At 51.2% G+C, this 26,751-nt stretch overlaps 1 protein-coding gene across 4 annotated transcripts in view; it reads right to left on the reverse strand.

The window, feature by feature from the left end:
- The window catches only part of CFAP65 (cilia and flagella associated protein 65), a 35,863-nt gene extending 9,112 nt beyond the window's left edge, over nucleotides 1-26,751 (reverse strand). Inside the window, exons 1-23 of one of the 4 annotated variants that reach the window (XM_042950189.1) lie at nucleotides 26,661-26,751; nucleotides 26,071-26,109; nucleotides 25,711-25,757; nucleotides 24,726-24,776; nucleotides 24,197-24,368; nucleotides 22,161-22,345; nucleotides 18,469-18,571; nucleotides 17,722-17,888; nucleotides 17,346-17,545; nucleotides 16,925-17,070; nucleotides 16,087-16,309; nucleotides 15,443-15,708; nucleotides 14,781-14,981; nucleotides 14,185-14,544; nucleotides 12,600-12,737; nucleotides 10,217-10,462; nucleotides 9,415-9,639; nucleotides 8,019-8,177; nucleotides 7,662-7,812; nucleotides 6,866-6,994; nucleotides 5,114-5,327; nucleotides 4,665-4,793; nucleotides 279-455 (exon numbers count right to left, since the gene is read on the reverse strand). In XM_042950189.1, coding sequence (XP_042806123.1) covers nucleotides 279-455; nucleotides 4,665-4,793; nucleotides 5,114-5,327; nucleotides 6,866-6,994; nucleotides 7,662-7,812; nucleotides 8,019-8,177; nucleotides 9,415-9,639; nucleotides 10,217-10,462; nucleotides 12,600-12,737; nucleotides 14,185-14,544; nucleotides 14,781-14,981; nucleotides 15,443-15,708; nucleotides 16,087-16,309; nucleotides 16,925-17,070; nucleotides 17,346-17,545; nucleotides 17,722-17,888; nucleotides 18,469-18,571; nucleotides 22,161-22,345; nucleotides 24,197-24,361 — 3,584 coding nt within the window. In that variant the 5' untranslated portion in view covers nucleotides 24,362-24,368; nucleotides 24,726-24,776; nucleotides 25,711-25,757; nucleotides 26,071-26,109; nucleotides 26,661-26,751. Of the gene's footprint in view, nucleotides 1-278; nucleotides 456-4,664; nucleotides 4,794-5,113; nucleotides 5,328-6,865; nucleotides 6,995-7,661; nucleotides 7,813-8,018; nucleotides 8,178-9,414; nucleotides 9,640-10,216; nucleotides 10,463-12,599; nucleotides 12,738-14,184; nucleotides 14,545-14,780; nucleotides 14,982-15,442; nucleotides 15,709-16,086; nucleotides 16,310-16,924; nucleotides 17,071-17,345; nucleotides 17,546-17,721; nucleotides 17,889-18,468; nucleotides 18,572-22,160; nucleotides 22,346-24,196; nucleotides 24,429-24,725; nucleotides 24,777-25,710; nucleotides 25,758-26,010; nucleotides 26,110-26,660 lie in introns of all 4 variants that reach the window. The other 3 variants (XM_042950187.1, XM_042950190.1, XM_042950188.1) reach the window with 3 other exon arrangements.

The raw sequence follows: 26,751 nt of genomic DNA on the forward strand, positions 1-26,751 counted from the left end.
AATCTGGGATGAGTTATTGAGCCCTGGTACAAGTGGAAGAGCAAAGTACCTGTGACTTTGAGGCAGCCAGCCCCTGGGAACATGTGGAAACCCCTGAGTTGTGATGGGGCAAGAGGAAAATCAAACCTCCCCACCAGGTGGGTGGGCAGGGTCCTCCCAGGGTAGCAGCCACTTAGGGTACCCTGGAATCACAGAGTGCAAGGCCAAGCTCTTCCAGGAACCAAGGGAAAGGGGGATCTCCAGGACAAGAAGTGTAAGGACTGGCATGGGAGGAGCACCTGTATTTGAACTCCACCATCTGCTCTTGCCCAGGACCTAGGCTCCCAGCCTTGGGGCTGATGGAGAATATGCAGTTGTCCTGTACACGCATTTGGTGCAGCTCAGTGCAGTCAAACTCTGCTTGCTCTGCCCACAGCTCCAGGTCAATCTGCTGGTCACTTGGGAAGAGGAACGCCCTGAGAGAGGGGTACAGAGCAGGACTGAAGCCTCTTAGAACAGAGAGGTGGGACCTCTGAGCTCCAGATGGGATGGATGGAGGTCTCCCCCACTCCCTCCCCCAATTTGGTAAGCCATCCCATGCACAGCTGAGCAAACGTGGCTACGGTTGATTCTCATTTCATAATAGCCCCCAAACTTGGGAACAGCAGCAGGTCCCTGGTGACACAAAGTGTCAGGTCAGGGCTTCCATTGTGGGTGACAGGGGTCCAGAGGGAGTGCCTGTGTAGGTAACTTTGTGTAGGTAACTTTGAGTTAGTTAGCCATTAACCCTGGAGGGGTTGGTGTGACACAGCTCTTAGGAAGGGCCATTTGAAGCACCTAAAAATGCTGGCAGGACCAACCAGAGGCCCCTAAGAGGTAGGGTGTCCAGGATGGCATGGGCACAGGGGCAGAGAACCGATGGCCCAGCAGGGCTGGCTCTCTTGAATCTGGAGCAGTTCTGGGCATAGAATTGATGCCTCCCCAAATGCCTCACATTGTGGGAAAATAGATATTGCACTCTCACTAGCTGACAAAACAAGTGGCAAATGGGTCCCCAGGTTACAATCTGAAAAGACGGACCCCTTCACTCACAAAGGCACAGCACAGAACTGGGCTCAACCTGGGCCATGACAGGGAGGGCACGGACAGGGAACAGCCAGATGGGGAAATGCTCAACAAAGAGTGGAGGAAATGCAAATCAAGACTCCCTTGAATCAACCTGAAATATTTTCACATCAGAAACATGATAAACAGTTCCACTCGGGGCATCCGGGTGGCTCAGTCAGTTAAGCATCCAACTCTTGGCTTCAGCTCAGGTCATGATCTCGTGGTTTGGTGAATTTGAGCTCACCCTTGGGCTCCAGGCTGAGGTTGTTCAGCACGAAGCCTTCTTGGGATGCTCTCTCTCCACCCCTCTCTCTCTGCCCCTTCCCTGCTCGTTCTCTCTCAAAATAAATGAATAAAACTAAAAAACCAAACACATACACACAAAAACAAACAAACAAACAAACAAAAAAACCAGTTCCACTCAATGCTGTGTAAGTTTAGAAAGAACAGACACCTTCAAACATTGGGAGGGAAGGAACCGCTACCACTTTTGTTGTAGGGATTTTGACAGGGCCGACTAGAATTGTAGCAGCTCATGCCCTTTGACTCAGAAATTCCCTCCTGGGAAACTAACCTGTAGGAATAAATGCATGCTTGTGCACGCGTGTGCACGCATACACAGATGTTTATTACAACTTTCTTTGTAGTGGCAAAAAAAAAAAAAAAGGCACTGGGAACAACTAATGTCATCCAGTGTGAGATTAGCTTAATAACTTAAGGGCCATTCATATTGGGGAGTATTATGCAATATATTAAAAAGAATGAGTTAGAATTGTATGCATCGATCTGTATTGAGCTTAACAGAATGTTACTGGCATCATGTTGAGTGAAAATGTTATTGGTGTAATGCTGAGCAGAAATCATTATGTATAGTATTGTGCCATTACTGTGAAAAAAAAGCAAGAGAAATATAATAACTCCTGGACTGTGTTTGTGTGTACGTTGTCCAAGCGCTGAGTGTGAAAGCCCACTCCACACCCCTCATCACCCCAGCACAGTGGACGTGGAATGGGACCTGGGGAGTTTCTCACTTTTCTTCCATCACCTTTGTGATTTTTGACAGGTGAATAAACTGTTTTTGTCATTTCATTAGTGGGGGGGATACTGATCAGCTGCAAAACTGGAGATCTTGCTACTTTAGGGTTCTCTCGATAGTTCTGACACTTCCGTTTCCCTCACTGCCTGCACCCAGTTCCCATCCCAATAATCCCACCCCCCTTTCCCTGCCAGTCTTCTAGTGTGGGTCTCCCTTCCTGCTCCCCCACCTCAAGCTGCTAGTCCGTTTTTCTCCCTGCACCCTGCACCCTGCACCCCAGACCGGAGTGATAGGTCATGGACGTAGATCATGTCTTTGTCCCCCATCCCTGCTTACATCACCATCAATGCCCTCAGGAAGAAGTTCAAACTCTTAAAAAGATGCCATGGGGGGCGCCTGGGTGGCGCAGTCGGTTAAGCGTCCGACTTCAGCCAGGTCACGATCTCGCGGTCCGTGAGTTCGAGCCCCGCGTCGGGCTCTGGGCTGATGGCTCGGAGCCTGGAGCCTGTTTCCGATTCTGTGTCTCCCTCTCTCTCTGACCCTCCCCCGTTCATGCTCTGTCTCTCTCTGTCCCAAAAATTAAAAAAAAAAAAAAAAAAAAAAAAAATGTTGAAAAAAAAATTAAAAAAAAAAAAAAAGATGCCTTGGCCCTTGCCTGCCTCCCAAGCCACATCCCGGGCCCCTTCCTCCCTATGAATCCTCCAGCCACTCTGAGACCTTTTAGCCACGTACGTTCCAGGCCCTCTGTCTGGAAGGTTCTTTGCAGTCTCTCTGCCTCACCTCCCTAGGCTGCAGGTCTAGCTTAGTTATAGCTTTCTTTAGCACACATCACCCTGCATCAAAAAGTTGGCCTGCCCCAGACCCCTATGGCACCCAGAGGGCCAGGCTTGGAATTGTTGGCACCTGGATTCTGAGGGCCAGGTCTGGAGCCTGGACCTAGGAAGCCCCCCGTAAACATTTAGCCAGGACTTAATGAGTGCACGAGAGAACAGAAGATGTTAACCAGCATATCTGCTGTCCCTAAGGCCTTCCGTCTCCCTGGCCAGGAGCAAAGGCACCAGAGGAGATGACCCGGAGGGAGAATGGCTGCTATGGGGTTTCTATTTCTTCTGATGCTCCCCCTCCCACTTGGGGTTCTCACCCTGTCCTGCCTGCTGCCACCTCTAGGCCAACTCCACACTCCCCATTTCTCACTGGTCCTGGCAAGAATAAAACCTTCAGTCTGTTCTTTATGAGCTCAGCAGAGACCAGCTAGAATTTTCAAAAATAGCCTTCTAAGAAACTGAAAGGAAACACAACAACACAAAAAGCCTAGGAGAGTCAAGCCTTCCAAGGAAAGTCCGCTGTGCTTGGAATCCTGGAAGAAGCACGGACTGCCTTCCTGGACCTCAAATGATCTCCTGACGGATGGGCCCAGCTCAGCGGGCACCTTGCCTGGATTTCCTCCCACCTCGGTTTCCAGCAACCTGGACTCTCTCCACAGAGAGTATGAGCTGGCTTGCTCCTGCACAAACACACTTGCATGCATAATCCCCACCAAAATACCCTGTGCCGTGCCAGGACAGACTAACGCCACTTTTCCTGTAGGGCCTGGCTTCTGGCCACTCGAAGAGCCCAGTGAATGGCAGATCTGGAGCTCAGGCGGGCCCCGGGCCTTCCCCACCAGGCCAGCAGTCCTGCCTGCCAAGCTTCCTCAAGTCACCAGGGCCAGGAACCCTCAGCTACTCATAGTCCTGGCCCTTCTCAGACAGGAGCCACCTAGGGAGCCATCTTCCCCAGCTGCTCCCACCACAGGGAGGGGCAGCATGATCCAGAGAGTAAGGACGGCCAGTGCACCCCTGATGATGCAGACCCCACCCCAACTTTGCCCCCACACACCCCAAGACTCTGCTCAGGCAGGAAGTTTCCCGAGATCACAGAGGACCCCCCCCCCCCCAACATATTTTCCCAGGCTGGGCCCCTGACTGTCTCTCCCAAGCCTGACCCAGATGGGTACACTTCTTTCTCACCTCCGCTTAGCCAAGAAAAGTTAGAAGTCATCAAAAGGAAGTTTACTAGGAAATCAAGACGCGTGGCAGAGACAGGGGGGAAGAACAAGAAACAGCCTTGGCATGGACACAGGATGTTTACTGGACCCAAGTTCGGGCCCCCAGTGGGAAGAAAGTCGAGCACAGCAAGGGCCAAGCTTGGCAGGCTCAGGGCCCCAGGCCGGTGCCCATGTGACCTGGAGAATTTCAGCCTGCCCCGCCGCCAGCCTCAAGCCTTCCTGCAGCCCAGGTGTTTTGGCTCAGCCACGTCATCCTCCCAGACACTGGCTCGGTGACAGCCTGTCCCTGTCCTTCCCTACCAGAGATCTTCACTCGCCCCCATGCAGGCCTGGCCTCCCTGGACTGAGGCTCTGTCCCACCCTGGCCTCCCCATCCCATCAATGAGGGGATCCACTGTTCACAGAGATCAGGCAGCCAGGACTACCACCACCAAGAGAAGGCCTCCGACACCTGTCTCCCAAGCCCTTCAGAAGCCCCCTCCAAGCCCACCATACCAGTCCAGGGGTACTGCTCCAATGTTCTTCAGGGCCAGGAGCACCACAGAGGGCCGGGCCTCTATCGGTGCTGCTCCAAAATTGAAGTCGAGCTTCAGAGGGGTGAAGACGGTGGGGATCTGGCTTGTGCTGTGTGGAACAGAGAAACAGACTCAGAGACAGGTGGGAACAGTATAGGGCCCTCCCGGGGGGTGGGGGGTGGGGCGGTGGCTAGCTCAGCACTCCTCTTTCTGCAGGTGGAATTGGAGAATCTGGGACTCAGGGGCAGGGGTGGGCTAGTGCTTCGGACCTTGAGCCAAGCCCTGACTTCTCCTGGCCCCTCCTGGGATGGGCAAGAATTCAGGGGGAGATGAGAGTATTCATGGGCAGGGCCTGGTGCTGGGAGTGTGGTCAGAAAGCTCCAAGAACATCCCTAGATGGGCCCTGCCCCTTCTGTCTGCCCACCTCACCTGTGCCGGGTAGGCACCTTATAGGTGAGCTCCTCGGGGGTAGGGTCGCGCTCCAAGTAACTGTTGAGCCTGTCCAGGGAGAAGAGGCGCCACAGGTGCTTCCGGGTGATGCCCTCAGCGCTGCCCATGGAGCAGACGTCCAGGATGGAGAGTAAGGGGTACACAGCCGTCAAGAAGACGTGACACAGCTCCTGCTTCTCCCCAGCCTTGTTATCTAGGCGGAAGACATGTGGGAGAGAGGAGTGGCCTCACCGCCCAGCTGCCCTGGGGCAGAGCAGAGCACACAGGCTGAGGGTGTAGGACAACCTGCCTGGGACCCTTGTCAGGAACAGCAGGTGTCTCCCAGGCTCTGGGACGTTTCCAGCCAACAGTGAAGCCTTGTCAGATACTTTCTATGTGTCAAGCATTGTCTTTTTTTTTTTTTTTTTAATGTTTATTTATCTTTGAGAGAGACAGAGCTCAAGCAGGGGAGGGGCAGAGAGAGAGGGAGACACAGAATTCGAAGCAGGTTCCAGGCTCTGACATGGGGCTCGAACCCACGAGCCGTGAGATCATGACCTGAGCCAAAGTCGGAGGCTTCACCCACTGAGCCACCCAGGCACTCCATGTCAGGCATTGTCTTAAGTGCTCTTCATGCATCACTGTATCTAATGTGCACCGTTCATTACTGTTTTCAAACTGACTTTCACTAACAGCTTTATTGAGATATAATTTAGGGGCCCCTGGGTGGCTGAGTCGGTTAAACATCTGACTCTTGATTTTGGCTTTCTGCGCTGACCCTGTACAGCCTGCTTGGGACTCTCTCTCTGCCCCTCCCCTGCTCATACTCTCTCTGTCTCAAAATAAATAAACTTAAAATAATTTATAAAAAAAAAAAAGAGATGTAATTTATATGCCATAAAATTAACCCTTTTAACACATACAATTCAGATTTTTCGTATATTCAGAGTCGTGCAACCATTACCACTGTCCATATTAGAGCATGTTCATCACCCCAGAAAGAAACCTGGTACCAAGTAGCTGTCGGTCCCCATTCTCCCCTCCCCCCGTCCCTGGCAACCACTGATCTGCTTTCTGTCTCTACAGATTTGCCTATTCTGGACATTTCATATCAATGGAATCATACAATATGTGGCTTTTTTTGTGACTGGCTTCTTTTGCTTGGCCTAATGTTTTCAAGGTTCATCGATGTGGTAACATGTATCAGTACTTTTTTTTTTTTTTTTTTTTTTTTTGCTTGTGCACCATTATTATTCCCATTTTACTATGCGGAAACTGAGGCAGAGGGTGGTTAAACAATTTGCTAAATTACACAGCTAGTGAATGCTCGGACCAGGATCCAATCCCAGGCAGTCTGGCTCGGATCTAGGCTCTTAGCTCCTCTTCTGTGCTGCCCCAGACTCCTCCCAGCGGGCCCCGGAGCAAGCTGGTAACAGCTCCATTTTGTAGAGGAGGAAGCTGAGGCCCCCACGTGGTTGGGGATTTGTCTTAAGATCCCACAGTAAATAGGCACAGCTCCAAACCCTTCACACTGAACCCCTCACGGCTCAGGCACACACAGGCACACATACACACAGACGCATGTGGTTGGCACGAGACATACATGCCATTCACCCAGAGGCACACCCTTGCACGCTAACACTCACTCTGCTTTCCCTGTCCGGAACCTCAGCACCCTTCCGCCCCAAGTCCTGCTCACACAGCCCTCCCCCTTTCCTCCCTGACCCTGATTCTGCCAGATGGCCCAGGTACCTCTGTGTGAGAGGAGGGAGTAGCTGATAATCCAGGAGTACTGGGACCGGCGGTTGGGACATGCCGACAAGCAGATGGTGTCCTGGGACCGGGGTGGCATTCTGCCCTCTGTACGGTCCATTTGCAAAGCTGCTCAGGGATGACCCAGGTGGGGTCAAGGGTAGAAGAGGCACTCAGTGCAGACCAGAGAGTCCCGGTCTCTCCTCCTGCTCCTTCCCAGATACCCTCTCCCGGACCAGCAGAGAACCGACTAGAGAGCAGGCCCAGAGCTGGGAAGCGGGGAGCAGAGTCCCTCCTCCCAGACCAGACAGAGGCAACCAGTGTTCATGTCATGGGCACCTGCTAAGCACTTTGCTCCACTCAGCAGCCCTGTGAGGTAGGTGCCAACAATAGTCCCATTTTACAGATGAGGAAGCTGAGGCTCAGAGAGTGAACTGCCCAATACCACACATCGAAAGGTAGAAACACCAAGTTTTAAGCCCTGCTCTGCCTGCCCCCAAACCATGATCTGGTTAACCTTTTTTTTTTTTTTTAATTTGAGAGAGCGAGTGCATGCATGAGAGCGAACAGGGGAGGGACAGAAGGAGAGAGACAGAATCTTAAGCAGGTTCCCTGCTCATTGTGGAGCCCGATGTGTGTGTTGCAGGGTGCTCGATGCACAACCCTGGGATCATGACCTGAGCCAAAATCAGGAGTCAGATGCTCAACCGACTGAGCCCCCCAGGCGCCCCTAACCAGTCTTAACCAGTCTCACTGCCTGCCTCCCTTGCCCCAGTCCAAGCCGAGGCCTGAGTACCAAGTGGGCTGTCGTCCATGACCTCAGGGCTACACTGCTCCAGGAACAGGCGATAATATAGGGTGCAGTTGCCGTCGTTCAGAAGCACCAGCAACCTGGACTGCTTGCTGTTCACCAGCAGGTTCCCGAAATCCAGCTCCTTTTCCTTTGCCTGAGGGCCCGAGTCAGCCAGCCACAGCCCTGGCTTTCCCACCCCTGGCTTCAGGGAATCTCCAAGGCAGGGCAGGGCCAGAGGGCTCCCATCCCCTGCCCTCTTGGAGTTGGGCACCCCGGGGCCTTCCCCCCGCCCCCGCCACCTATGCCCTGGCCCCCAGCACCCCAGCTCCCAGCCCCACCTGCCAGAGTTCCCCTACTCACAGAGAGCCTGCTGGTGATGCCCATGCCCACCAGCCGGAGCATGTAGTGGGTGGTAGCAGGGGGCTTGGTGTCTGGGGGCAGACCAGCTTCCCAGACCCACATCCCCACTCGGAACAGGTACTTGGTCTCCTTCAGCGGGCTGAAGGTCCACGTCACCGTCTGTGGTCAGAAAGATCATCCCTGCATGGGGCTCTCCAGAACCCCCTGCCCAGGCCCCTGGCATCTGAGAATATCAAGCTACGGTATCCCTTTCTGAGTGTTTACCCCATGTCAGGCACTTGTCACACATCATATGTTATGTTATCTCCCTCAGTCCCTCAATCCTTTATCCCCACCAGCTAAGTGGTATTATTTTAGTGCCTCATTTTCTTCCTTCTTTCCTTCCTTCCTTCCTGTCCTTTCCTTTCCTTTCTTTCTTTCTTTCTTTTTGAGAGAGAGAGACAGAAAGCACTCTGGCACATCAGGGGGGGAGGGGCAAAAGGAAAGGGAGAGGGAGGCAGGGAGAGAAAATCTCAACCATGCCCAGCTCGGAGCCTGACTCAGAGCTCATTTCTCATGATCCTGAAATCATGATCTGAGCTTAAATCAAGAGTCAGATGCTCAACTGACTGAGCCACCCAGGCGCAGGGAACTTGCTCACACAGCTGGTGAGAGTGCTTGGTGGGAGCTGGGGTGTGAACTCTCAAAGCTGACTCCAGGGCCTGTGTGGTCTCTCACCTCACTACTACCTGGGTTCTTCCAGACACTGTGTGCTGGTGGCCTTGGCCCAAATTTGGTCCCACAAATGGTCTATAAGGCCCTAGACCAGGGAATGAGGCTCTGCTAGTTTGGGCCCCAGCCTGTGTCCCCCTCCAGACTGCTGCTCAGATCTCAAGGAGTACCCTTCCTCATGCCTTAATGACACCCCACCCATTTGTCCCCAAATACAGCTGCTCCAAACCACCTCCCAGCCATCTCACGGCTTTGGGGACCGTGGAGGGAGAGTGGACTTGCCCCTTGAAACTCTGGTTCAAGTTCCAGCTCTGCACCTCCTAATTTACAATCTTAGTAAATGACTTTTTCTGCTCTAAGTCTCAATTCTTCTTTGTAAAATGGGAGTTATGACAGGGGTAACTGTCACACCTACTTAGAAGGCAGGGGAGGTGATTACAGATTGAATGGGAGGGTGCACACGGTAAGCCTGGCCCCTCACAGGCAAGAGTAACAGATGGTGGTGAAAGCAAGGATGACCTTGGATGTCCTTGGAGATGGCCCACCATAGTCCACATAGACTTCCCCCAGTGTGTTTGTTAGCTGGGGGTGGGAGGAGCATGTAGATAGGAGCATGGGTCCCTCTTCCCTTGAATCCCAGCTATTTCCTTCCCTCGGGCCCCCAGCAGTGGGGCAGGGCACTCACAAGGCTCTCACTGGGCTGGATAAGTCCCCTAGCGGGATGGACGGCCAGCATCTTCCGGTGTTGCTGGGAAACCCTCCATTCAAACTCCAGCGGCAGACGCGAGGGGTTGCGGAAGGTGAAGAGGCTGCTGGAGGAGGAGCCCACCCAGGTGGGCTTGAAGAACACGCTCTTACAGGTGTCCAGCTTCAGATGTAGGGGCTCCTCCCGGCTCTGCATGCTTACCTCCTGGGGCCGGAGGAGGGAGAGAAGAGCTCTGACCTCACCTGGCTCCCCCAAATGTTCAAGAAGCCAGGGTGGGCAGCTTTTCCCCCTTGGAGAGGGCAGCAAAAGGCCCTCCTCCAGTCTGGGCATAGACAGCTTCTGTCAAAGCCGAGTAGGCAGTGTCTGACCCAGGAGATGGCTCTTAAAAAGAATTTGGAGACCAAGAGAGGATGTGCAGACCATTCCATGGGCCAGATGGGGCCACCACCCTGACCCCTTTCCCTGGCCCCGCCCCAAACACCCTTCTACTATCTGCAGATATGAGTCTTGTATTGCCCCCACTTATTCCTTTGGGACATCTGCACCCCTTTTCTTGTTCCAGACACCTTGAGGTGGATATGCTGGGCCCTGGGGTTAGGAGAGCTGTTCACAGATGTGGCCAAGGTGCCCTCTCCCTGCTATGGCACTTCCTGGGAGAGGAGCAGCCCCCTGACTACTTTAGGGGAGCTTTAGAGGTCAACCTCAGAATTTGGCTTTGAAAAGGGAAGCCCCAGACTATGGCTCGCTCCTCAGGACCCAGTCCCCTAGCTCTGCCTTTTACCTTGAGATACTGGGGACAAAAATTGAACTGCAAGTAGAAAATGTGTTGCTTCCAAGCGTTGCCCTTCGGGTAAGTACAGATGAGGAAGATCTGGTGGGCTCCCGGGGCCACAAGGCCTGAACTGGGCCGCAAGGAGATGTCTGAGCTGCTTTGGGGGGCCAGGTTGAAGGTCAACAGCATGGAGCCTTTGTTGATCAAGAGCAGGCTGCGGTAGGAGGGTTCGCTGGGGGACACTGCAGGAAAGAGCTGGGGTGCGAGACAAGAGGGACCCACGCTCAGATCTACGCACCCGCCTCCCTTACCCCACCGATATACACACTCAGGGAAGTCTATGTGGGCCTGTCTCCAAGGAGATCCAAGGCACCTCCACACATCCCAATCACTACCCTGGGAGCAGGGAATGGAGGGACACAGCTTGGCACCAAAAAACGCTTCTGTCCTCCAGAAACCTCTGGACAGTGAGATAGAATGGCCGTAGGAAGTGGGCCCAGGAAACACAGGCTTGAGATCTCCTCAAAGTTAAGTAGGTCTTTCATTTTAGGGTGCCCTCAAATCACCTTTTTTTTCTTCATGTTTATTTACCTATTTTTGAAAGAGAGAGAATCCCAAGCCTGATGTGGGGCTCGATCCCATGAACTGTGAGATCATGACCTGAGCCAAAATCAAGAATTGGACACTCAAGTGACTGAGCCACCCAGATGCCCTCAAATCATCCTTTGGAGAACTCACTTTCAGAGATCCTGGTCCAGAAACTGTGGGATAAACAGCCTTTTCTTTCTTTCTTTCTTTCTTTCTTTTTTTTCAATATATGAAGTTTATTGTCAAATTGGTTTCCATACAATACCCAGTGCTCATCCCAAAAGGTGCCCTCCTCAATACCCATCACCCACCCTCCCCACCCTCCCATCCCCCATCAACCCTCAGTTTGTTCTCAGTTTTTAAGAGTCTTTTATGCTTTGGTTCTCTTCCACTCTAACCTCTTTTTTTTTTTTTCCTTCCTCTCCCCCATGAGATTCTGTTAAGTTTCTCAGGATCCACATAAGAGTGAAACCATATGGTATCTGTCTTTCTCTGTATGGCTTATTTCACTTAGCATAACACTCTCCAGTTCCATCCATGTTGCTACAAAGGGCCATATTTCATTCTTTCTCATTGGTACTCCATTGTGTATATAAACCACAATTTCTTTATTCATTCATCAGTTGATGGACATTTAGGCTCTTTCCATAATTTGGCCATTGTTGAGAGTGCTGCTATAAACATTGGGGTACAAGTGCCCCTATGCGTCAGTACTCCTGTATCCCTTGGGTAAATTCCTAGCAGTGCTATTGCTGGGTCATAGGGTAGGTCTATTTTTAATTTTTTGAGGAACCTCCACACTTAAATAGGCTTTTATAGATGATTCTCATCTAGGTGGCTGAGGGGAACCCCACTTTGAGAAAGGGAAGGCCCCAGAAATCCTGGCTTCCAAACATCTCTTAAGCACATAGGGTGTGGCCAGCTCCAGTCTACATAAAACACAAGGCCTGAAATTGCTGGCCAGGGTGGCCCATCCAGCTGGGGCAAAAGTGCACGTATGTGAGGCAGTGCAGGGGTGACACAGGCCCAAAATCTGGTGGATGGCAGTAAAGGCCACAAACTGCTGGGATGAACTGGCCAAGGGAAAGGGACAGGGGTCAGGGAGGGGAACCTCATGCAGTCAGGGAGGGATTTGAGCTGAACCTCGGAGGTGAAGTCAGTCGGGGGACTGGAGAGCAAATGTGCAGCTGGGGAGGGGGGGCAGGATCACCCCCTAGCACAGTGCCCCAAAGCAACACCCTTCCAACAATATGAGGTGTGAGAGGGTAGGGGAGACAGATGAAAAGGGCAACAAAGGTAAGGGAAGCTGGGAAGAGGTGTCGAAGGAACTTGGCCGTCTGGCTCCAAGGTCTGTGCTTTTAAACCATCTGTCATCTGGCTGCCCAGGTCATACAGGGCCTCCAAGAGCCCTTCAGAGAGGCCTGGGAATTATGACTCAGGAAGCTGAGGGACCAACTCTGTGACCCTCACTGGCCTGCCCAATGTCCAAAGGCAGGGGCTCATGGTGTGAGTGGCCATACCCCTAGCAGGTGCTCAGTAAACAAGCACAGACAAATGAAAGAGCTAGAGAATTTTAAACCTCAGCATGAGAGGCCCAGGGAGTATCTCAGATGGATCAGGGAGGGAACCAGTGGTCCAAGCCCCAGTCCTCCATGCCCAGAGCCCCAGGGGCTAGTGGTGGGGGAGGTTGAGATGGCCCCGGAGGGTGCTGGGATGTTTCTCAGGGCATCAGAGTGCAGAGATGGCCAAAGCAGAAGCCGAGCTCCCCTGTCCCACCTCCCACTGCTACTGGGGCCACGCTCACCTTGGGGGCGTCCAGAGAATATTGAGGGATGTGGGGCTCCAAGGCAGCAAAATAGCTATGGCCTCGTGTGCGGAGGGTCAGGCACCAGGAGGGGCACACGGTACAGTCCTCCTCGATGTTATGGTAGTTCTGGAGGACCTGCAGGGGGGCGGACCCAAGGACAAGCTCAGAATTCCTGTGTCTGACCCTGTGGGGCCCCCTAGCTCCTCCTCTGCACTGCAGGAGTCCCACATTGGGCACAGAGAGAGGGGTTCCCTGGGAAGGCAGTGCAGAGAACAACCATCCTGACAGTTCCAACTGCAGCGTGCCAGGCCCATGCTGAGCACTCAGCAAATATGCTCTTTAATAACCACAACAGCACAAGGACAAGGCTGGGGCTGGGATGTGAGAACAGCATTCATCCTGCAGGAATGTGCCTGGAGAAGCGCTGGCCAATCAAAATAGAACATGAGCCACAAATGCAAGCCGCAAACGTAATGTTACATGTTCTAGCAGCCACGTTAACAAAGTGAAACACGGGAAATTAATTTCAGGGATATGTTTTATTTACCCTAATAGATCCAAAATCTTATCATTTCAACATATAGTCAATATCTAAGTGACGCGTGAGCTACTTCACACTCTTTTCGTGCTAAGTCTTTGAAGGCCTGTCTTACGACACATGTCAGTTTGGACTAGTCACACTTCAGGTGTTCGGTAGCCACATGTGGCTGGTGGTTGCCCTATCAGACAGTGCAGGCTATAAAGCCAGCAGCCTAAAAATCTGGAGGGCTCAGCCTTGGCAAAGCCAGGTGTCCACAGCCTTATGCCTACAAAACTCTGCATTTTCCCACTGCCAAGATATTAGAATGGAGGCAATTAAAGACTAAGCTTTGGAAGTCCTTCTCAAAAGTTCGGATATGGCCCCAAATTTTTAGATGAAAAGACCAGGGCTCGGGGACATTAAAGGACTTGCCCAGGGTCACATAGCTGGTAAGGGACTCTACTTTTCTCTCGGCCCCAGCACCTGGACTCTGGGAAAGAACAGCAGGGTGGGCAGAGCCAACAAGGAAAGGAAAAAGCAGGACCAGAGATGAAGAGGGTGAGACCAGCATCTGGGACCAAGAGGCTGGGCTGAGCACAGCCTGTGGTCTGAGTTCCCCAGCCAAAGGAAGTTGTGCTAGAAGCCCCTCCCCCTGACACACACCTAATTACCCAGCACCCCTGACTCAGTGCCCCAGACCCTGGTTCCTCCTGCCCATGGGTCTTTGGATGGACCACCTCCTAACGAGCCCTAGGGAGATGCTCCTTGTATGCCAAATTTTCCCAAGAGGCTTGACCCCAGCTGGGTGCTCCCTCTGGAGTGAGTGGGAGGCCACATATAAGTGAGACATAATCAGATGGGCTAAGAAGCCCCTTGGCCAAGGCAAGCCCATGAGCCTGGGAGAAGGCAAACCAGTAAGGACCACTATCCAGCCAAGGAGGAGCTTGGCACAGAGAGGATGGATCTCACAGCAGCACCTCCCCCTCCAACCCTACCCTGCTGTTCAGGTTCCAGGGAAGAGAGGCAGCCCTCCCCACCCCCATCTCGTCTCCCTGCACACACCTTATAGACAGCGAAGGCCTCCAGCTCCACAGCGTACAGGCAGTTAGGGTAAGGCGGATGGAAGTGCAGGCGCATGGCCATGGACTTGAGTGGGGGCACATCACAGGTGTCTGGGGTCACCCAGAAGGGGCAGTCAGACCTCCGTGTCCAGACCACTGTGATCTTGCCTTTGGTGTGGTTCATCAGGCACAGGGGGACAGGGTTGGGGTCCCCGGGCCCAGGGCAGGCACCGAAATCCACATCAGTGGGCTCTATGCTGACAGGTGGAGGGAAGATGGCTATGTCGCTGGTACCATCGAAGAAGTACTCATTCATGGGGGAGATCAGAGGATACTGTGGGGCTGACACGTTCTCCGGGGCCTGTGTGTGGAGAGACAGGTGAGCAGGGGCCCAACTGCCACTCCTCTCGCCACTGCTCCTCATCCACACGCCCCTTCCTGGAAAAGGCTACAAGGGCTCCACACAAACAATCCCCAACTACTGATGGCACCCACAGGGCTCTGGGGGCACAGGGTTTCCCAAGAGTTTCTAGAGAAGGGGGCATGAACCTGGGGAGGGTAGCCTGTCTGTGGGGAGCCCCAAAGGGTCCATCAAACCTCAGTAGGAATCAGGAGGGCCCCATTCTTATCCTGCTCCAGCTTCTTCTCCCTCAGCATGGTGCCCAGGATGTCCGGAGGGTAGAGCGTCAGGCCCCGCGCCAGGTGTGTGCGGTACCAAGCAAGGTGCTGAGGTCTCAAGATGGCTGGCTTGGTGCTGTCCGAGTGGCAGGTCCCAATCAGGTCCAGGAACAGTGGGTCCTGTGACATGTGTCTGGGTGAGGCTGGATTTCAGCCCCCACTCACCACCTTGGCCAGGAGTCAGCTGGTCAGGGCACAATTTGTATGACTTTCCCCAGGGCCCTGAGTTGGGTCCTCACTTCAAGGCTCTCTGCCCCGCACATGCTGTGAGGGGTGAATCCAGTCTCCCCTCTCTCTTCCCAGCCTATTAGCAGCAGCAGCAGCAGCAGCAGCAGCAAAGCCTTCGGCCTGGCAGTCGTCAGGGCGAGACTGGCATACCTGCCTGGCTCCGAGTGAGCCTTCGTGTGACCCTGGCCAAGCTCTGGCTCCAAAAGCCAGGCTGAGGCCCTGGAGAGATGATCCAAGCAGAAGTTCCGGAATACAGGGCCGTGATCACCAAGCATTGTCTTCATCCCTGGGCCTCAGGTTGCCTCCTCCAGCTCCCAGCAGAGCCCCTCCTCCCTCCCTCCCCCACCGCTCACCTGGTGGTGGATGAGACAGGCCACTCGCCGAGAGTAGATGGTGGGGTGAGTGGGCTGGAAGCTACAGTGCAAGGTCATGCGGGCCTTGCCCACCAGGGTCCCAAAGGCAGGTCTGATGTCGAAGACACTCTCTTGGCAGTCAATGGCAAACTGGAAGTAGGCTGTGCAGTCTGACTTGTTCTCAACCCACAGGGTCTGCTCCAAGGTCTCCCCGAGGTTGACCCAGCCGAAGTTGACGCAGCAGTGCTGCAGGGACACCTCAGGGCCTGGGCATAGGAGATGGGGCTCTTGTGAGCAGGCCCTGCCACCTGTGTGGGGCTGGGGCATCAGCCTCCTGGAGGATGTCTCAGAAAGGGTCCCTCTGGTGGAAGGCAGTGCTGCCTGGAGACAGAAGGCTGGGCTGGAAAGGCCCAGAACCCCAGCAACCTGAGCTGACCTCCAAGTCACCAGGGATGACAGGGGGAACCTGATCTCCAGGTGTCCAAAACTGATTCCGCATGGAGCCCACCAGGGGGCACCAGACACCCAGGCTGAAGGGCAAGGAGGCGTCACACCCTTAAAAGCTGGCAAAGAGCCCTGCTCTGCCCTAAAGGCTGGCTGCTCCGGTCCCCAGAGGCCGGGCAGCATTCTAGGGTTGCCAGTACCTCTACAGAAACCGACGACTTTGAGCAATGTGTGGGAGGCACAGCCAGAGGGCATGATGGACAAGTAGTCAATAGTTCTGATGTCCAAGGTCTCGGGGTGAAAGAACACCGACACGAATTTCTTCTCTCCCGGAGGCACAATGCCATTGGTAGTGGGGCAGGAGAAGGTGTGATCTTTGGCCAGCATGTCTGGGGCCACTTCGATCCTGAAGGGGGCGCTCACCTGTGGGGCCAGGCGGGGGCAGGAAGGGTGAGGTCACAGAGTGAGGCAGTTGTCCTTGCGGAGGTGCCCAGCTGAGGGGGTGAGGGCAGTTGAAGTCCAGCCTATGCCCCTCTTGTCAGTTTGAGCATGAAGCCACCTCCATCAGGAGGAAGGAGGAGACCAAGCTGTGTGCCCTGCACCGGGACTGCCTGGGGACACTCTTTTCTTTCCCAAAGGTATCATAAAGGCTGGCTGTGGTCCTGGGGTTAGGACAATCTTAGGGCTGCTCTTAGAGTTGCTCTGGGGGTGGTCGAGGGATACTCCAGCCCAACCCCCAGCTGAGAAGGGAGGAGGACACCAGCTGACACCTGTTGACACATGTGTGTATCAACAGACGTGGTTCACGCGAGGCTTGGGGCCAAAGGTATGGACAGGAAGAGGGCATTTTGTAAAGGGGGTGGGTTTTAGGAGCAGCCAGCCCTGTGGTCTGCCCCCTCCTTATACACAGGACGTTTCCTCCCCCCCTTATACACAGGACACCCCCTCCGCCCCTTATACACAGGACACCCCCTCCAGTCCCTTATACACGGGATGCCCCCTCCTCCCCCTTATACACAGGACGCCTACCACGCGTACCATGGAAGGGTTATAGAGCTTGATCTGTCTCTCAGCAGTGCAGCCCACAGCAACAGAGCCGAAGTGCAACACTTTCTGGAAACCTTCAGCATCCCGGTCCTCTGGTCGCTTCTGCTTTATGCTCACCAGCAGCTGGGCACATTTGGCTGGGACGGAGATGAGACAGTCTTGGGAAGAAATCCACCTGGGGCCTCTGTGGCCCCACCTGAACAGCCCCTCGAAGAAGGTAGGTGTGCCCAGGGAAACACTGGTCTGCCACGCCAAGGAAGGCAAAGCAAAGACAGAGCCTGCAGGGCTGGGGGAGAGTGGGAAACTGGTGGAGGACAGGCCGGCAGGGGAGGTGGAGGGGGCACACTGAGGCTTTGAGACCAGTGACGGGCAGCAGATGGGCTCTGGAGACAGGTGGGAAGTCGGGCCTCACCCACGGCCTGCAGCTGGATGCTTCTTTTCTGCTTGCTGCCTTCTCCATACCAGCATGTGGCCTGAACTTCATAGATGGTGGCCATAAGGGGATGAAAGGTCACCTTGATGCAAGAGGCCTGGCCTGGCTCCAGCAGCCCCGTGGTGGGCAGTATCTGGAACGGGCTGGGGAACTCCCAGGTGAAGAAGGTGGGCAAGTCCCTGGAGGGGGTGTAGATCAGGGTCACTGAGCTCATTCTGTCTGCTGCCCCTACTTCAGAAAGGTGGTGATGCTGGGCCCCACCGTCTCTCCCCCTCCCCCTTCCCCCATCAGCTCCCTGGGACCCTCCTCACAGCACTCACACTCCCTGCCTCGGAGCCTCAGCCGCTCCCCTTACCCCACATTTTCCAGGCAGAGCCAGGCCTCAGTCATGTCCCCCACGGCACAAGTGGGCAACTGCAGGGATCGTGGGCAGGTCAGACTGTGGCAAGGCAGGGTGGCCCTCAGGTCCACACAGAACATCCCCTCTGCTTTCTCAAACCACAGCTGGTCCACGTACTCCTTCTGCAGGTGGGGTGGGAGGAGGTGGGGGGAGCAGGCAGTCACTGATCGGTGGTACCTACATGGTATTCAGGGACCACACATCCCGCCCCAGCTCTTGGCCATGCCCCCAACACAGTCACTGAGGGGTGGGCTGGGCCATGACCCTCGCTTTTTGTCTTGAAGGAAAGCCGGTTGCCTGTCCTTCAACACTGCCCTAGTCTCAGAGATATGGGGCCTTTTTGGTGAGGAACAAAGTATTTGGGGGAGTGTTTTGGGCTAAGGAATCTAGGGCTTTCTTGTGGCTAATACAGTAGCACAAATTTTAGCCCCCAACATCCAACTGGGAACCCCCCTCAGTTTAGTGAGTTTATAGTCTGAGCCTCTCCAGGGCTTCACTAGCTGGAGTTTTTGCTATAGCTGGCAGGATGTGTGTGTGTGTGTGTGTGTGTGTGTGTGTGTGTGTGTGTATGCGCACATGCACGCACACACGCACAGGTGCAAGGGGGGCGGGGTGCTCCTTGCTGCTCTGCCCTGCTCCCTCTTCCAAGGTCATCGTGCCTGTGTCCCTCCCTGCCCGTGCCCTCCAAGTGGCAAACCTTACCTCCTCCAGAGGCCGAAAAATAATGGGGAGCGTGAAGGTTATGCCCGGGCTCAGCAAGATGGGCTGGGGGATGACTGTGAAGAAGAACTTGGTCTTGGGGGACCTGCAGGAGAGAGCCAGGGCTTAAGCATTTCGGGATCAGGGCCCAGAAAACAAGAAAAATCCATGAGCACCGAGCTGGGGGAAACCAAGGCTGAGAACAGACCTATCAGGATGCCTTTCAAACAGACCTAGGCAAGGCCGGAGAGTTCCAGTGTGGGGCAAAACCACAGACATTGCAAACTTCAAAACTATTCATAGGAAGATGATACTGCCAATAACTCTATACCAATAAATGTTAAAGTTTAGAGCCAATAAGCCCATTTCTAGGGAAGTATAAATTACCAAAACTGACTCAAGAATTAGACAATAAATTTTATGGCCACCCTACCTAAAATCATCAAAACCAGTGAATAAGTAGCAAAAAATCTTCCCACAGAGAAAACACTAGGCTGGATGGCTTCACAGCAAGTCCTACCAAACATCTGATTAAAAAAAATCCCAGCCTTTGGGACGCTTGGGTGACTCAGTAGGTTGAATGTCCGACTTTGGCTCAGGTCATGATCTCACGGTTCATGGGTTCGAGCTCCGTGTTGGGCTCTGTGCTGACAGCTCAGAGCCTTGAGCCTGCTTTGAATTCTGTGCCTCCCTCTCTCTCTGCCCCTCCCCTGCTCATGCTCTGTCTGTCTCTCTTGAAAATAAATAAACATCAAAAAATTTAAAAAAATGGGGCGCCTGGGTGGCTCAGTCGGTTGAGTGTCCGACTTCGGCTCAGGTCACGATCTCGCGGTCCGTGAGTTCGAGCCCCGCGTCAGGCTCTGGGCTGATGGCTCAGAGCCTGGAGTCTGCTTCCGATTCTGTGTCTCCCTCTCTCTCTGCCCCTCCTCCGTTCATGCTCTGTCTCTCTCTGCTCAAAAATAAATAAATGTTAAAAAAAAAATTTAAAAAAAATTAAAAAAAATAATCCCAGCCTTATCTTCCCAGTAATATGAAATGTGGCAACACACTCCCCTACATAGTCTATGAATCTGACTTGATGTAACTTTGGTATGTTGGTAACTTTATTACCCAAACCTGGCAAAGGCAAGAGAAGAATGGAAAATTACAGGCCTATCCCAAAACAAAAGGAGAGAACCAAACGAATTCAGCAACGTTTAGAAAGAATACTCAAGTATGACAAAAGTGAGCTTACACCAGGAACACACAGTTGGTTTAACAGAGAAAATCAATTAATGTAACCCACCAGGTTAACAAATTAAGAGAGAAAAAATAAAAAGATAATTTCAATAAAGGAAAATAATAGACAGCCTTCAAGGTGTTATGAGAGAAACTCTTAGCAACTTAGGAATAGAAGGGAACGCCCTTAACCTGATGAAATCTTAAAAAATAAAAAACAAAAACCAAAACAAAACAAAAAACTACAGGAAACATCCAAACAAATAGTGACACACTGGAATTTTTCACTTTGAGATCACAAACGAAACAAGGATAAACATCAGTGGTGGAAGAGATCATCAGGGAAAGTGTGAACTTTTCACTAAATGGCTTGGAGATACTTGGCCATTTGTTTGAGGGAAAGTGTTATCGTACAACCATTCACAAAAATTAATTCTGTATAGCTAAAAGGCAAATGTGGAAGGCAAAGCTATAGTCTTTAGAAGATACTATAGAAGACTGTCTTCATGACCTAGGTAGGTGGAGAGAAGGACTTCTTAAGCAAGATACAAAAAAAGCACAAACCATAAAAGAAAAAGATGGATTCTTTTGATTCCTTTGAAATGAAGTAATTCTATTCTTTGAATGCCATGGTAAAGAGGAAAAGACAAGTCACAAGGTGGGAAAAGATATCTATAACACCTGACAAAGGATTGGTAGCCACCATAAGAACTTAAAAAAAAAGGGGGGGTCGCCTGGGTGTCTCAGTTGGTTAAGCGTTCGACTTTGGCTCAGTTCATGATCTCATAGTCCATGAGTTCGAGCCCCGCATCAGGCTCTGTGCTGACGGCTCAGAGCCTGGAGCCTGCTTCAGATTCTATGTCTCCCTCTCTCTCTGCCCCTCTCCTGCTCATGCTCTGTCTCTCTCTGTCTCAAAAATAAATAAAAAAACATTTTAAAAAACATTAAAAAAAAAAAAAAAAAAAGAGGTGCCTGGCTGGCTCAGTCCATAGAGCATGTGACTCTTGATCTCAGGGTTGCAAGTTCGAGCTCCACACTGGGGGTGGAGTTTACCTAAAAAAAAAAAAAAAAAAAAAAAAAAAGGCAATCTGATAGAAAAATAGGCGCAGACTTTGACAGGAATTCCAAAAATGAAATGGTTGATAGCATATGAAAGACACTCAGCTGTATCAGTAAGCTGGAACATGCAAATTAGAACGACAAAAAATTACTGTTATTAGCAAAACTTTTAAACTCTGGCAATAACAATTGTTGGTAAGAAAAGTGGAGGAATGGGAATTCATGCATGGTTGGCATGGATATAAATAGAAATATATTTTGGAGAATAGTTTGGCTTATCTATAAAAGCAAACATGTACATGTCCCAGATCACAGCAATTCTACTTCTGTGTATCTACCCTAGAAAAAACTCTTGCAAGGGAAGATCTATACATGAATGTTGACAACAGTCTCAAACCAAAAACAACCCAAACATCCCTCAACAGAAGAACGGATGAGGGCATCTGGGCGGCTCAGTCAGTTGAGCATCCAACTTGGGCTCAGGTCACGATCTCACAGTTTGTGGGTTCCAGCCCCAAATCGGCCTCTGTGCTGACAGCTCAGAGCCTGGAGCCTGCTTCAGATTCTACGTGTGTCTCTCTCTGTCCCTTTCCTGGTCACATGCTCTCTCTCTCAAAAATAAATAAATAAACATTAAAAAAAAATACAACCCAGGGGCACCTGGGTGGCTCAGTTGGTTGAGCATCCAACTTCAGCTCAGGTTATGGTCTCGCGGTTCATGAGTTCGAGCCCCACGTCAGGCTCTATGCTAACAAACAGCTCAGAGCCTGGAGGCTGCTTCAGATTCTGTCTCCCTCTCTCTCTCTCCCCCACCCCTGCTCATGCTCTGTCTCTCTCTCTCAAAAATAAATGAAGGTTTGAAAAAAATTTTTTTAAAAAAAACAGAAGAATGGATGAATATACTACAATATAAGCATCTATTGGGATATTATCCTGCAGTGAAAAAGATGAACTATAGTTGCATGCACATGAGTCTTAAAAACATAACAGAACAAAAATAAAAGACATATATAAAAGACAGATATATACCCTATTATTCCACTTATGTCAAGTTCATAAGAAGGCAAAATTAAATGATATCATTTAGGGATGGAAATGTAGGTGGTAAATCCATTTGAGAAAAGCAAGAAAATCATTATCACTAAGTCCAATCATGGTCACCTTTATGGGTAGGGAAGGTGTTCCAGTACGGATGTGACACGACATGGGAGGTGAGCTTCAGACACATTACTCTTATTGATTTAGTCCCATGGGTTCCCCTTTCAATAATTATTCAAACTGTGCATGTTTTATATACCCTTTTCTAATTTTATATGATAGTTTTAAAGGTTTTTGTTTTTGTTTTTGTTTTCAAAAGAGCGACTGTTTGAGGGGCTTGAGGACTCAGGGGCTGGGTCTCTGATCCCTCATTCTGATACCTGTACTTCATCTTCTGGATTTTCAAGGATAGATTTTTCAGAGTCAGGTTCTTGGTGACCTCCTTCCCCAGTGCCCAGCCTTTCCATTGCAGCTCCTCAGCCACCTCGATGCCCCAGATGACCCTCTTCTTCACTTTGTCTTGCTTCTTTGGGATGCATATTTGGGTGCCCGTGAAGCTGGCAGGCTGTGCAGTTGGCAGGGAAAAGGGGGAGAAAAAGGATGCATTAACCAGGTAAGATTCAAATACCCAGAGAACAGATAAAGATTTCCCATATCTGGAAAGTGAGGACTTACACCACTGCTGGCTCTTGGGGGATGGTCTGGAGACAGAAGGTGAGGGGCAGGCAGGCCTTGGAGTGAGGTATTACCATTTCTGAAATCACTACAATGCTTTTTCAACTAGATTCTCTGTGACCCTGCCCCTGAAGCCTTCCCTGGACCATTCCATCCAGCACTGAGCGATCTTGGCTGGTCTGTTCTGTTCCTCCATGCACCCAAAGATACCACGCCCTTCGGGTACTGCCTTTTCCTTTCCTTCCTTCCCATCCTGCCCTTTCACTATGGAAGCCTCTCCTAGCTGGGGTGGTCTATCCCAGGCACTTTTTGAGACCACAAGGATACGCCACCACTCCCTCTTCCTGTCCCTCAACTGGCTGATGGAGCAGGGGAATGAGTAAATTTGCCTGAAACAAGCCCTCACCCCCCACCCTGATGTGGGGGCCACTCCCAGGCACAGCTCCTGATGATGCTAGAGGTGCAGTGTGCCAACACTTCCCATCTATAATGGAAAATCCTTCATGACCTGATCCCTAGGAGGGTGGAGGAGGATGCAGGGGGAAAGGCAAGGAGAAGGGAAGATGAACCAGTATCTCTTCCTACCCCAGCCATGGCTATGAACACTCCACTCATGGCCATTTTATTTTATGTTTGGCCAAGCATTGCTTCTATGTTGTTACTTAAGGTAGAGATATATTCATCCATTTGACAAATATTTATTGACGACATATTATGTGCCAGACACTATGCTAGGTGCCAAGACAAGAGCGAACAAGACGGATACATCTCTTCTTTGTTGGAGCTTACACTCTCGGTTTAAGTAGGTACAGAGAGTGTCACATGGCCAATATAGTATTTCCTTTCCTGGTTCGCCCACAGGGGAAAGGTGACATGGGTGGGCAAGGGCAATTTATTATAAATATTGGTTGGTGCATCAGTCAGGGTCAGGAAAACAGAAGCCACTTTGGGTGTTTGAAACAAGGAATTTAATGCACAGCCAAGGCATAGTGAAGTCACTCAGAAGCTGGCAGCATCAGGAAGTCTCTGCCACACTAGGTTAGGGGAGGTGGTGGGCTTCTCAGAGCCCTGAGACCTGTCTGGTGGGGGCTGGAGTCATGGGGAAGTGCAGCTTCTGATGGAAATACTGTCAGAAAAGTAGAGATGGAGGGAGAGAAATACCCTGGCTTCTCCCTTCCTCCCCATTTCCAATCTCCTGCCCACACAGAGCAGAGTGGGGAAGGGCAGTGAGTGAATTTGGGGCAAATAGGCCCAGAATGGCACAGGTGGAGGGGTGAGGTGACTCCCAGTCCTCGGGAAGGCAAATGCAAGCACCATCTCACCTAAGGAGGCATGAGAATCCACACATAACACAGACACACGCTGCACCAAACACACTCCTACCCCATAGGCACCCTGTGGGACAATTGCCCCCTACCCCTGCCATGTCACACAGAGACTGTCCTGAGAGCTGCAAAAAGTCAGCCACATCCACATATTGGCCAAACACTTGGTCCTAGGGATCAGGACCAGAAGAACTTTCTGAGGGAAGAGAAAACCACTGGCTACTCTCTCAGCTCTGATGGGTACCTCCCTAGAGTTCTTCACACACACACTCCCATTCCCCACAACCGCCTCTCCAGTCGGCTTGGTGCCCAATCTATGCAGGAGAGTCAGGTCCTTGCAGATTCCTACCCCCCTGCCCTGCCACCTCTCCCCGGCCCTGCTGCCCCTGCCCCGCCCACCCAGAACATGTCCTCACGTGGGCACTGGTGTTGCTGCTACTGCAGGCACTCAGGGCCGCGCTGCTGCCAGTGATGGTGGGGATGGCCATGGTGCTGGTACTCAGGCAGGACCCGGAGTTCATGGTGTAGTCACCACTGTCCCTGGTCCTCGTCAGGGGGCTTGGGGCTGCCTGGATGAGCATCACACACCTGGAACACAAGTCCAAGGGGAGCACTCTGGCTAAACCAGGAGTTCTTGCCAATTTGGAGTTAGGAAAAGACCACAGGGGAGACAGGAGGGACATCAAAAAGAGGCTGATGGAGTAGACTTGCCGTGGCCATCATTATCATGAAGAAGGGCCGGCTTGCCGGCTTTGGAACCAAGGTATGAGTGACACCATGAGGAATGAGCCTGAACACAAGATCCAGCGCTTTGCCCAGGAGCCTAGAAATTCATCATGCAGGAAAGGGACTTGGGGATGAGGCCCGTGCAGCTCTGCCTGCCATGGCCACACTTGGCATTTCTCAGTCAGTCCCCAGTGAGTATGACTAAAGCATTCGCATTACCTTTATCTGGATTTTGCTCTCTGCTTGTTGCTTCTGAACGTGACTTGCCTCCTGTGAGGAGGGGCAAAGAAGAGGTAAATGAGACTGGATGGTTCTTGGTCTTTGGGGTTTCCTCCATCAGTATGCAACCTGTAGTCCAAGTTTAAAGTAAGCATTCACTGAAATAATCACTCAATCCAAGGATAAGTGAATCAACCTCTAGAGCAGAGGGATCCCTGGATAGACTGCAGCTGGAAATTATATGCAAATATATGTGAGTGTTATATGCAAATCATATGCAAAATGTCATGTATCTGGAGAAGTGCTCTTTTCCAGGGAGAGAATCCACAGCTTTCACGGAATACTCAGAGGGTGTTTGGCCCTGCTCTAGGAGACACATATGGAGCCTAGACTCCAAATCCCCTCTTCCTTTAGCAGACCTCCTTCAGCATACACACCCAGGTGTGGCTCCCATATTGGACAGCATCAATTTAATATCTTTTTGAGCATATATATATATTTTTTTCAGACTCCACAGTGTCCTTCCCCACTTCTTTGAATAACAATCTCAAAAATGGTAACAACTTCTACTGACATTCACTGAGAACTTATGCGCCAAGCAGTGTTGTAAGGCCTTCTCATGAATTTTAATCTTTACGTCATTTATGAGTAAATGTAAACTGTCTTTTATTTGGCCTAAAATTACTTCTTTTCAAGGTGGGGGTTCAACTCCTTATTATAACATATTACACTTTAGTAAACAATGTTATGGTCACCCTTTAGACATTTATACAATTTCATCAGACACTCTCCATACTCTCCCCACCACCATCCAAAGCAAAAGATTCTGTTGACTCAGTTTTTCCTAACCAGCAACACCTCCAAACCTCTGCAGGAGAATATCTCATTCTCTCACTCACTCACTCATTCATTCATTCACTCACAAAACATTTACTGAGTGCCTGTTATGTGTCAGTGCTAGGCAATGGACAGGCAAGACCCTTACCTTCAATTGTAAGGAGGACGGTTCAGGTGGAATCAAAGAAATGCAAGCTGGGGAGACAGGGAGGAGAGTCCCATTACTTTTCTGCTACTGGATGGCTTTGTAGTCCTGCCAGACTCATTAATGTCTGTGACCTCAGGGGATTCTATAGATAGTCACTGCCTTGGGGCTCTGAAAAAAGTCTCTAATCATCACATATAGAAGAAATTAGAGACAATGGGGTAGAAATTTGGTCCAGATCAGGTCTTAGGGCTTAGGGAAGTGAACGCTGATCTTGAAGCAAGGAGAGCTGGGTTCCAGCACCTGCTCAGGTTTGTTGAGATGGGCAAGTTTCTCAATCTCCTTGAGTCTCAGTCGTCTCACCTAATGGGGATTATCTTATTTCATAAAGTTGATGTGAACCTGGAATGAAATAGGGAATTTGAAAAAGCCCTAGACAAACCGATGTTACAATCATAATTACAATCATAATTAACAATCATAACTTCCATACTAGCTTGAGCTACTCTTTCAAAAGACACACATCTGCAATCATCGTGAAGACACGGGCCAAGGTAGGGGTTGTTTTTAAATCCAATTTTTGAAACTTGAGGACTTAAAAACTATATATACATAAACTACATACATACATATATATATATATATATATATATATATATATATATATATATATATACATATATATATAATCTCAGCTTCCTTTATCTGCTTCATTTCCAACCTAAACAATCTTAATATGATCAGTGGGAAAAGTGGTGGGTCGTCGTGTAGTGTGGAGTGGGAAAGAAATTGGTAAAATGAAGTGATCAAAATACTTAAAGCTGTTCCTCCTTTCTCTAAGAGATCCCAGGCTGATCTCGCCTCAGTCTCGGTCCCACAGGGGGTGTCTAAGGGACATGGAGGGGACCCCTGGCCACAACTTCCCAAAGGAGGCGGCCTTCCAGGACAGATACCTCTTTGGCCGCTCGCGCTGTTCACCTGGTCCTGGGACCAACTCTCAGAACTCACTCCGCCTCCATGTTGTCGTCTCCCTAGATACAGGAC

This window comes from Panthera leo, chromosome C1 (assembly GCF_018350215.1).
Source record: "Panthera leo isolate Ple1 chromosome C1, P.leo_Ple1_pat1.1, whole genome shotgun sequence".
In the NCBI taxonomy this organism is placed as follows: domain Eukaryota; kingdom Metazoa; phylum Chordata; class Mammalia; order Carnivora; family Felidae; genus Panthera; species Panthera leo.